This window comes from Cyprinodon variegatus, unplaced genomic scaffold (assembly GCF_000732505.1).
Source record: "Cyprinodon variegatus isolate N-32 unplaced genomic scaffold, C_variegatus-1.0 Scaffold654, whole genome shotgun sequence".
Lineage (NCBI taxonomy): Eukaryota > Metazoa > Chordata > Actinopteri > Cyprinodontiformes > Cyprinodontidae > Cyprinodon > Cyprinodon variegatus.
In genome coordinates this window covers 356,274-368,103 of record NW_015151107.1, presented here as the reverse complement: position 1 = coordinate 368,103, position 11,830 = coordinate 356,274, and the positions used below count along the sequence as shown (strand labels likewise).

Below are 11,830 nucleotides of genomic sequence, written 5' to 3'. Positions count from 1 at the left end.
GAGTGAGACAAATACCACAAAACCAACCCGCCCCACCCTTAGCAGTGATGACTACAAACAAGGGTTTGGGATTACTAGCTGCCTGCTTAGTATTTCACATTGCTGTGTAGGAATGTTGACCTTCCTTTCTTTTCAGAAATGTTTTAAACGAGCCACATTGAAACGGTTTTTTAACATTCAAGGTCTCCTCACAGCGTTTCAGTCAGATTTAGGTCCAGACTTTGGTAGGCCACTCCCAACCCCTTCATTTAGTCATGGGTGTTTTTGAGTTATTCATAGGTGGACTTGTTTGTGTGCTATGGATAATTGCCCTTTAGCTAAATAGACTTTTTGAATGAATTCCATGATCTCCAAATTCAAACAATACACAGATTGTAAAATGGAGAAGCTATGTTGTAAACATAAGATGAAAAACATACATAAAACAAGAGGACTTTGTATATTTCTTAAAAAAATAAATAAATAAAAAATAAAGGATTATTTTGGCCATTAATGATGGAACATTTTATTAAAGTCATTTCCAGTGTCTTTAAATGCCTAAAACTCAAGCATGGAGTAAGTGATCCCAGTCACTTGAACAGGATGTTGGGCCAGCTGTTTGGGCTGTAGATGGTGAAAGGCTTTTTAAAATATCTTCCCATGTTTTTCCTTTCAAGACGTAGTTGTTGTAACTTCCTGATCTGTTGGTCAGGCGGAGGTAAAAAATTAGATCAATGAAATCTGAATTCAGTACAGATGGTTTCTGCGGATCATAGCTCTGGGTGCTAACCTCTTCCACATCCTCCTCTGTAACAGCTCTCTGCTGGGTCATAGTGCTTCTGGGATTCATGCGTTTCTCTGGCATCCTCTTGACCGGAGTAAAGATTTTCTGCTCCGGCTTCCAAGCAGATCTAAAGGTGACAAACAGATCAAAATGAGTCAAAGGAAAGGGTATTTGAATGTTTCTGAGATAATACAGTATAATGATGAACAGCAAAATGCTGAGAAGGATTTTATGAGTAAAAACAGAGCACCAGCTGGGAAATCTCACTCTATGTACTGTTTTTAAAGAGAAATTCTCGTTTACAAAAAAAAAAAAAAAAAAGAAACAGAAAACTTAAATTTGAGGTGTGCATAGCCTATTTTTGTCCACTAGATGTCCCTATCTGCCATTTTAACCAATGCAAACCTCTTTTCTGTGGGTCCTTGCATCCCAGACCATGCGCTGCATAATTATTAACATAATGGCACAGCATTATGGCTTACTAATACTAACCAGCATGCCTAGTTCCTATTCAAACATTAACCCAGGTACAGGATCTTGGGGACAGGATTCTTTTTTTCTTGACTTTACCTGTCCTGTTGCACCTCTGCAGTCAAGCGAAACACCTGCTCCTGTGAAGGTCCTGTGCTGCCCTCTAGATGACGTTTGGAATATGTTTCCTGTAATAGATAGTAGATTGTATTGTCTGAATTTGGATTGCAGAGCTTCCATGTATAAAGGAGCCACTTTATGGTTGGAAAACCTAAAGAAAAGCTGCAAACCAAAGATGTGGACAGAAAGCAGCAACACAATTGCCTCATGCTGGGATATAATCCAACTTTATTTCTGCTGTTATAGTGATAATTTCCACAGATTTCAGCGAGCTCAGTTTAAATATTCTGCATATAAAAGGGTTAACTTATAATTAGCTGATGGCCAAGTCACTGAAAACAATCAACTTAAATTTTACTTTTTATCTTTACCTTCTTACAGACTTCTTGTTTTTGATTTTTTTTGTGACATTTAAATGTTTCAATTTGTCAATCATATTTTAGTATCACACCTGAGTAAATACAGAGTGTATTCCTAAGTAATAAGAGTTCAAGACCTCCTTTTAAAACCTTAAATAAGCTGTGAACAAATACACTATTTTGAAAGGCTGAGTTTAGGTTTAAGAGCCAAAACCAGCTCCTATTGTTCAGACATTCAGACAATCACTTAAACAGAGCCTGGAGTTCGACATCTATCAGTCAACAAAGAAATGCAAAGCCATTTTAAATTAGGTTGATTTAACTAGCATTTAATAAGAATACCTTTTTTTTCTAAAATGGAAGAAAGGATCTCCTGCAGCTGTCTGTATTACAGCCACTATGGAGATGACTGCAACTGACAATGCTGTTGTTTAAATACCCATCCAAGGCTGGACTTTAACAGGTAGCATGATCTTAAACAATTCGTTCATGTTTGAAAATCCTCCGATAGTGGGGAGTGTTGGCCTAGTGGTTAGAGCTGTGCGCTTGTGCTCTGACAAGGTTGCAGGTATCCGGTTCGATGCCCACAGGCTTCACTCTGGGTTCCTGAGCAAAATGCTTAACCCCACACTGCTGATGATAAAATTCAAAAGATATAGAAATCTATGTCGGAGAATACTGGAGAATCGAATCTAATCGTGTAATCTAATTAGTGTTGCAATCAGTAGGGGCCTAGATATCTCCATAGGTTCTAGTAAACTCGCAGCATCACAAGTATCCAAAACAGAAGATGGAGGGATAGTGCCCCCTGGTGGTAGACAGGTGAAAGTAGATTTTCTGGATCTCACACATACCTGAACCTTTCTTTGTCTTCCTCTTATTTTGGCTTGTTTACAGCACTTTTCATGAGCATCCCTGCAACAACAACAAAAGAAAATTTCTTCCATCTAAATTAGATTCTTAATGTAAAACTAAGAGTATGAAGTCTAAAGTGAGTAAAATTTGAGCAAACAGAAGGTGACATCAGCACACTTTTTCTCCTTCACCAACGGAGCCTGTTTCTTTCTCAGCTCTCTCTGTGCAGCTTCTCCTCTCTGTTCTGACCTGCGGTACTGAGAGCCACACTGATAAAGCTCAGGAAATATGCCGACCTCTGTAGATGAACCTTTCCTAAAAAAAAATAAAAATAAAAAGAAACAAGACAAAACAAAAGCTGAATGTATTGTTACATCACTGCTCAGAGATGACAGCTTTGGAAAATAGTTATTTCTGCTCCCTCCTGTGGAGAATGTCATAGAAAAGAAATGGTTATCTAGCTCCTTCCTACATGCAGTCCTTCAGAATTACAGTTCTCTGCTGTGACAACAGATCCAGCTGCTCCTTGCTGTGACTGCATAAAAATAACACAAGCAATGTGTTAGAAATACCTAGAAAGTAGAAAAGACTTCTATCTCTTTGCTATGAGGACAGCCATGCTAAACAGAGACAGAGGTGGAACAAGATGTCTCCTGGTTGAGCTTTTAAGGACCAGATATTCTGCTGGCATCAACTCTGTGGATATGGCCCCCAATCCGGCCATATAAGAAGATGAAATACGACACCAGGCAGCTTCTTTCATTAGTACATTATAGTCAACATTTTATCCAGATTTCAACCGTCTACAAATGCTCTTATATTTCATTTTGACGTACTGACAGTCATATTAGTTGTGTATGAAAATTGATAAGACATACTAAAAGTGAAGGATCATTTGTGCTGCTTGACAAGTTTTTATATTAGATGCCATTCATGACTTCACTGGGATTCCATGCTGAGGCTTAAACCACTACACCACAGAGGGACTGAATGTTAAGGCAATAAGGAAATCAATCTTTTAGTTGTCAGTTTCACAAATGAGAAAATTAATTTGGGAAAATGACAAGCGCCTCCTTAAGTTATGTTTTCCATTTACAGAATTGGTTAGGAAATATGTATCTAGGCTATTGATGCTTTTAGTGGATCCATTATTGTTTGCTGAATCAATTAATCTTTGACTGACCTCACAGTCTTTGAAAAAAACTTCACATCTCCATTTAGCTTGATTACCTAAATATGAGGCCTGCTTCACATAAGCTGAATTTAAAAAAGTCCAGAAAAAGAGATAAAGTTGGGCTCAACCTATTGTGAGCAGTGCAGCCTGACTTTAACTGTTTTACAAAGGCCAAACCAGGCTCAATAGTTGAAGTCACGTCCAGCCAGGTGCAAGTAATCCAGCTAAATGAAGATCTAATAAGTAGCTAAAAAACATATTTCCTAGCCTCTTCTCTGGCTAAAATTCTCATAGTTTAGGGAATTACTTGTCATTTTCCACAGATAAACAACTACTAACCTAAAAGTCAATAGAAGAAGCCAATATGGTGGCGTACAGATCTTACAGGTGGTACATTTAACTTTTTGTCATCTCTGTGGTGTAGCAGTCTTTGCCTTCGTGCAGGACACCCCTTGGATTGAACAATGGGTACAAAGTCATCAAGCAATAAAAACTATATCAGACAGCAGATATGATTTAGAATTCACGGCAACTGAAAACCTGAACTCTAACTTAAACTAACGGAGACCTATTTTAGAAGGGATCCAGGGAGGAAGAGGTCTGGAGCCATAAAATGTGTTCAGATAATGTCATTCACAAATGTATATATTTGACAGGCCTAACCATAACTCACTATTAGCAGATTTCCTGCGTTTTTATAATTTGCATCTCTTGCGGTAAACAAAAAGACTACCCAAAATATAAAAATGAGAATAGAAAACACGATAAAATAGACACACAAAACACATGCAAAGGAAACAAATGCTGCTACTGAGAAATGCTACAATCACAGAAAATAGAGAGCGGCAAAATGGAAACGAGCTGCAAAGACACACAAAACACACAGAATAAATGTTTATGGACCGAACCCTTAGCAACAATGTAAACAGGATTCCCGGCCAGAGAACATTTGGTGGGAAGAAAGAAAAGCCAAGGTTCTTCTTCTATTGCTTTAATGACGAATTGCAACCTTAACATTTAGGTGCATACTGCTAACAAACTATAATATTTAAATAACTAATATCTATTTAATCCTATGATGATATATTTCTAAGATATTATATAACAGCATCCTGTTTTTCTTTAATCCCCTCTCCAGTTGTTCCAATTAAACCTTTAAGATTCCACTTCCTTCCTATCTGCCTTATCTTGTTCTATGTTCTACATATTCTGTTATTTTACAGACTAAACATTCATCAGTTTGACTTTAACTGAATATAAATAATGTTGTGTTTAACCCAGTATGGTCAAATTTTATTCTAGTCAAAATATTCTTTTCTCTTCGCTTCTTTCTAGTCACATCCTTTACATTAATAGATTTCTGCACAATATAATATTTCCTTTCACTTTTATTTTTTTTCCCTCCCATCTTGCCATTTTTTTCTTTTTTAATTATCTTCTTAGCTTCTCCTTTCCCATAAGGTACTTTTATAAAATCATTTGTCTGCTCATTCATTTCTATTTATACCTACATGACTAGGAACCCAGCAACATTTAACATTTATGTAAAGATTCTTTAATCTGTGTCAGTATTGTTTATTTATCTGCCACTGCTCTGCCACCACAGTAATGTGCTTTGCAAATAACTTCTATTAAGGTAAAATTCTATAATAAATTTAAGAATTCAAGGAATTCTAAGATTTATCTTGAAATGCTGTCAGTAAGGGATATTTTATAGTCCTTGGTAGTCTTTAACAGCTACTAAAATGATTTTTGTTTAACGTGATGTTACTCCTTGATAAACCATAATAAAACAACTATGGAACAGCTGTGATTAAAAAAAAAAAACAGTAAACCCCATGATATAAATCCCTCCCTTTTCACTACTCTCTGTTGCTTCAGCTGCTTAAGAACTGCAGATGTTTCTCTTCACCTAGGACAGATTGACTGGACCATTAAAAAAATCTGAATTATTAATTTTTTTTATTTGGTTTAATACATTTTAGCTATTCTGTTGTAGATTTGCTGCTATGTTCTAGCTTGTTGTCTGAGGAAGACCCAGTTTAAACTGTCAGATGGATTTCCTCCAGTTTGAATCTAAAAGGCTTTGCCATACGGAGGAGTTCATGGTCTAATCTGTAATGGCAAGATCCACATAGTGATGCCTGTGCAAAACGAGCCCAAATGATCAGCTGTCCACCACTGGGCCAACACTTGATGTGAGGTGTTTTTGTTGAAGAACTGGATGGAAAACTGCAGCTGCTGCTTGGTAACTCCTGTGACAGTGGCCCAGTCCCAATGATGTCAATAAACTCTATGCCCCTCTATGAAGTGTGCAGCAGGAGGAAGGGCGCTTAAGGGTTTGAGTGTGCACGTTACAAGTGTGCAAAATCTGGAGATTTGTGACAGTTCTACTAATGGAGACAGCTAAAGTGAGAAAACCTGTCCCTGTTTTTGTAATGTTACTGCTAAAAATAAATATTTATATCAAAATATAAAATATTTTGTAATTTATACTGTCAATGTAGAACCTATGTGCTCATTTAAAAATCTTGATGGAGAGTGGGATGATTTTAAACAGAGTGATCTCGATTAGTTGCATTAAATGGTTGAGGAATGGCTTTGCATGTTTTGTAATTGTTAGGGTTCTGTTTGTGGGGTTTGTTCTTGTGTTTTCTTTTAGTCTCTCCCTCCACCTCCAGGTGGTGCCCTTTCCATGTTCTGGCTTGGAGGGTGGCTTCTGGGTTTTTTCCTCCTCACCTGCGGCTTGTTGGGTCATTACCAGAGGAGTATAAGAGCAGTGTACTGTCAACGCCTCGGCGCCAGAGCGTTTGTCAGTATTGGGTAGTCTAGCCAAACTGAGATTAGCTGAGTCTAATTAATGCCTTGTCTCTCTGAGTCTAAGCTTTGCCTTTTGTCTCTTTGTTTTCCGGTAGGATACCCTTCTGATCGGCTAGATATGCCTGGTCCTTCTCCCCCCTTGGAGGGAAATATTCGAGTCACACTGAGTAAGGGAAAACCTTCACCAGATCTGTTCAAGCCTCCCTCTGGAAAACCCTGTGGCAGTCTGCTCCTCTGGACCCATCTCTAGTCTGCCTTGTCTGCCCTCCAACAAGTTCAACCATTTCTGGTCAATACCCCCACAAACAGGACCCAAGGATCAACCAGGAACACTGTTATGTGAGTCATTACAAACCATTAATCTGCCAAGTATCATTTTTCCTACGGACCATGAACTCATCTCTGTTACCTCCCCACTAGAGGTTCCGGTTCACCAGACCGCTGGATTTCCCCCGCTGAGAATCCCCACTAGATAGGTCTCTGAGTTTTTCCAGACGGATTTTTATCCCACAGAGAATCCCTTGTTTAATCGAGTTTCCCAAGACCGCTGTATTCTCCCCTGCTGGGAATCCTCTTAGTTTGTCCCTCTGAGTTCAATGTTTGTCTCTCTGGTTGTATTCTCCAATGAACTGGTTAACTTTAACCCTGCCTCTGTGTGGTGTTCTGCATGTGGGAAATTTTAGGACCCCATCATGACACTAATGTTATGATTTAGTACATTTTAGGTTATGATTATTTAGCTTGGTCAGTTATTCCAAAATTACCATTAACATTCTATAAATCAAAAACTGCTCCCTTACTCACCAGTCTTTGATGAACATTGACTAACTGTTACAAATTATCCAACAGATGTTAAATAAAGCAGAAGTTTGTGGAGATTTATTGATTGAATATCAATTAAGAGAACAAAAAGTTTTATTGATTTGTGGATGATTTACAGGAGGCTTTATGTTTATCATAATCAAACGGCATGGCAGCTGGATCATCACCATGTTTCTGATTTATTTTTTTTTTGTCTCAAATGTCACATGCGGCTGTGATTTGTGGGGGAAAAACTTCACCAAACTGTTTAGATGAGTGCTTAGCTCAGGTATGTGTGAAGGGCCAAAGGCCTCTGAAGAATCGAAAGACACTACTCACTCGGACCCTCAGTGGAACGCACAATTGAAGTATGCAAGGGCAGAAGTGCAGGTATTGGGACTGGGCCAGTGATGGCCACATTAGTGTGATTGCCCTAAATGGGACTAAAGTGTGGAAAGTAAACTATAAATGCTTTTGGATGTGACTTTATGCCCAATTACTTGATTCATCCCATTTCTAAACTTCTACCCACCTTTTATCTGCAGGAAGAAGTTGAGACTGTCGCTCACTGTTTGCTATCGATGCCATCTCTGCTTCTTCCAGCGCATTCAGCTTGTCTTTAAGCTCCCTGAACCTCTGCAGCCCGGCCTCGTCCGCCGACTCATCCTGGTCCTCCGCGCTGGACTCTGTCAGCTCTAACAGCTGGAGCTGCTCCTCAGCTGCCAAATAAACAAGAATGGCAGCTATGAGTGTATTCTTGGAGCAGACCATGCTGGCAATAACTCAATGATTTCTGGTGTAAACAGGGAGCAAAACTTAAACTAAAAAATCTTGATGATTAAACAATGTGCAAATGAAGGCTCCAATTTAGGTAGACGATACTAGGCTGTCATTCTGACCCTTTAACAGTTAATAAGAACAGCTTTTCTGAAGACTGGAGCTCCGCCTCCATGAATAACCTTGTAAACTGGGAGAGAAATGATCCCATCAAGTCTGACTTTGCTCATTGTGCATCAGCTGCATCTCCTGTGGAGGGCTGTCTGGGGCTGCCGAGCTCAGTTACAGAGCGCTCCTGTTTAGAACCCACTGGTAATCGATCATTTTCCACCCTGCTAAAAATATTACAGAGCTGGAAGCTGGATAGTGAGAAGAAGGTGAAAAAAATTGGAGAGGGAGTGAGGCGAGCGGCACAAGCTGTCTCCAAGGGAACACAAGTCACGCTAGTGAAGTGGTACCAGGGCAGGGAGCTATTTTTGTTCCCAGCCGTCCTGTCTTTGACAAAGAGCAGATGGTTAGGGAGCATGAGCTGTGCTAAGGTGCCTTTGATTCACCTGGAAGACTCTTCCTCTCTGTAGCTTCTCTCTGAGCCAGAACGGTCCTCAGGTACTGCAAGATGCTGCGGCATCCCTGATGCAAAACCTCTTTAGGAGGAAAACGAATGGGGCAGTCCCTCAGGTTCAGGCCTCTCAGTGTAATCACTCTGCCTGCAAAGCAAACGAAGTAAGTATGAGCTCACACTGGTTTTACAAGCCAGACATTCAAAAGAAGCAGCTCTGGCTCAGTGGGATGAGCAGTTTTACAATCCAAAAGTTGTGGATTCATTTCTAGCTTCCTCATGTGTTGATGTGCCCCCGTGCAATGCACTTAGCTCCAAGTTCCCCACAGATCTGAGTACTGCTATATGATTGTGTGCAATTTGCTGAGTGCCACTGGATATAAAGAAAACAAACCTGATTGATCGGTTTTAAGAAAAACAAGGAGGAACTTTTGAACCCCCTACTATGTGTTCATTAACTAAGATAAACCAGAAAGGAGCTTCATTTGAGACAGAAATAAAACAAATGAGAAAATTTTGGTCTCAAGGATTGAAATATTGCTCATGATTTCATGTGAGCGAAATGAACTCACCCAGCTCTGCTGGAAGCTCTGAGATCGGATTGGCTTCAAGTACAAGATTTCTCAGAGACCTGCATGATCAGAATTACAAGTTAAACATCATAAAGTAATCCCATATCCCTTTTTGGGACTTAATAAAGGAAATTAATGTGAATTATACTTTTAAGGAATCAGTAAAAAGGGTTTAGATTAAATATAAACAAAGATCAATGGACAAACCTTGTGTATAATGACGGCTAATTAATACGATATTGACAGGAAAACGATTTAATTAAAAAAAAACAACACAAATGGTTCAGGGACTTTCTAAAAATCAATAATTAAAGAAACCTATTAGCTTTTAAAGCTTTTCGGGCTTCATATTTTTCCAAAAATAATTACAAATATCCAAACCCATGGGCCTCTAAAGCTACTTTTAATGAACACTTTTGGAAATCTTAGGCAGTTAGAAATGTTTGCATGACACTCAACAGAAGTTGTGTCCCTCTTCCACTCGCTTCATTTGGTCTGGCTCAACTCCACACCATCACTTTTTAAACGCTCACATTTATGCTTTTTTTTTAGCTCTGCTCAGGACGTTCAGAGCTGGGAAGGATGGGAAGGAAAAATGGTGGGATTGAGAAGAGTATAGTGAAGTCTGATATGAACTGTTAAACAGTGTCTAAAAAGTTTTTGGATTTAACTTATGGATGTAAGCTGTACTTTTTTAAAGGGTGCATTGATTTAACAGCTGCAGTGAATGAAAAAAAAAAAAACAGGAGATGGGCATAAGTTTCCCAGCAAACTGTTCGTCAACTGTACACTTTTTTTTAATATAATATAGATTATTTAATTGCTCCTCAAAAATTATTGATTGTTTCAGTTAGTTTTACCTCTTGAACGCCTACCTTATAGTTTCCTGTGTATTGGCAGCACTCTCCTAATGAAGCAACGCTATTTAAGCACAAAAATGCCTTGTTTTTAAAACATATAAATATAAAAAATATAACTGCAGATGTCTGGGGGACAGTGATTCGCCTACATGTTATGAATGCTGGCGTACCATAAAGAATACATTATGAACAGTTTAGTTTGTGCCTTCAAGTCGTTGCCCATAGGAAGATGTTACTTGGATATAACCTAACGGAATACCTTCAGAACGGCTCCAAATGACACAAAACCCATATGGGTGAGTAGAACATGATGTAATAATGTAAAATCAAGGGGCCAATGTAAAAAAAAAAAAAAAACAGCATTTCTTTTTAAACTACAGCTCTTATAGAGGAATGCTTTAGGCTCTGACCTGTGTGACCCTATGTCAGCTGGAAGGGATGTAATGAGGTTGTTTCTGAGGTCCAGCCACTGCAGCTGAGGCAAGCTGCAGAACATTGGTCCAGGAATGCTGGAAATCTGATTTCCCTCCAGACACAGATACTGAGGAGTAACAGGATTCCTGTTATTATAAAGAGGCGGTGTGAAGCAGAGGAATGCATCAGTAGCGGACTGACCGTAAGGAGGCTGTTTTTCAGCACCCAATCAGGAACACATGTGAGGTTGGATCTCCGTAGACAAAGCATCTCTGTGGAAGTGGGCTCGCTGTGTTTCCTCACTGCGTTCAGCTCCTTGTTCCCGAAACTTTGCGGTGTTTCTCCGGCCTCCTCAATGGAAGTCATTGAAGTCATTGTGGATCAAACCGCTTTCAAACGCCTCATTTGTTGGTGACTTTTTTTTTCTTTCCCGTCAAAAGTTTGACGCAAGATAACTGGATTCACCAAGCTAGCATAAACTGTCGAGTTAGTAACTAAATAAATGTCGTATTTCTTCGCTTACCATTTCAGTCGCTGTACTCAAAAAGTCAATAAAAAAGATACTCAATCACCGGAAACCAGTCTTGCATATATTTTGAAAAAGTAAGCTAACTTTCGGGAGCTTCTCCCAAGAAGCTGTAACCATGGCAAAGGTGTAACCATGACAACGAGTTCAACAAAACAGCGCCTATGGCAAAACTATGGAGGGCAAAAATGGCAATATTTAATGCATAGCTTGAGTATTTTTTTTCTTTTTTTGTAATTTAAGTTAAGCTATAATAACTGTTTTTATTCTTAAGTAATACAGTGGCGCTAAATAATAATTATTAATAGTAATACAAGTAATAATATCTACTGTCAGTCAGGCATCATTAAAGCTACAGTGTGTAATAATTACAGGGATATACAGTCAGAAATGTAATATATTATACATAACTATGTTATTTATCATCATCTACGAGCTCAGCCTCTTAACCTTAATATTTGCGTTGCCTTAGGCCCCGTCCACACGAAGTCAAAACGAACACGAAACGCTGATATTTTCCAAAACGTTTGCCGTAAAGACGGAGACGTAAAATAAATGTGATCGTCCACACGAATGCATGAAAACGCTGCAAAATGTATGCCAGGCCTGTAATTGGCGCTGTGGTGCCAAAGCAAAAATAAGCGACGAAATGTTGGGCATGCGCACTAATATTTATACATGATTTGCCCTGCGGGTCGATTTTCGTGGTTAAGTCAAATTCAGGTGCTGAACTATGTCGTCGATATTGCTCTGTTCTTC

The 11,830-nt window shown here is 39.0% G+C and overlaps 1 protein-coding gene across 2 annotated transcripts; it reads right to left on the bottom strand.

Annotated features, from left to right (window-relative positions):
- Positions 1–490: 490 nt before the first annotated feature.
- Positions 491–11,173, bottom strand: lrrc27 (leucine rich repeat containing 27). 2 transcript variants are annotated; one of them, XM_015393710.1, is made up of 10 exons: positions 10,747–11,173; positions 10,542–10,672; positions 9,272–9,330; positions 8,695–8,847; positions 7,896–8,082; positions 2,746–2,883; positions 2,568–2,628; positions 1,334–1,422; positions 770–890; positions 491–680 (listed from the first exon to the last, which is right to left on the bottom strand). In XM_015393710.1, the coding sequence occupies exons 1-10, from the start codon at positions 10,918–10,920 to the stop codon at positions 570–572; spliced, it is 1,224 nt and encodes a 407-aa protein (XP_015249196.1). In that variant the 5' UTR covers positions 10,921–11,173; the 3' UTR covers positions 491–569. The 2 variants fall into 2 exon arrangements, with proteins under 2 accessions (XP_015249196.1, XP_015249197.1); XM_015393711.1 differs by lacking the exon at positions 2,746–2,883.
- Between the last annotated feature and the right edge of the window lie 657 nt (positions 11,174–11,830).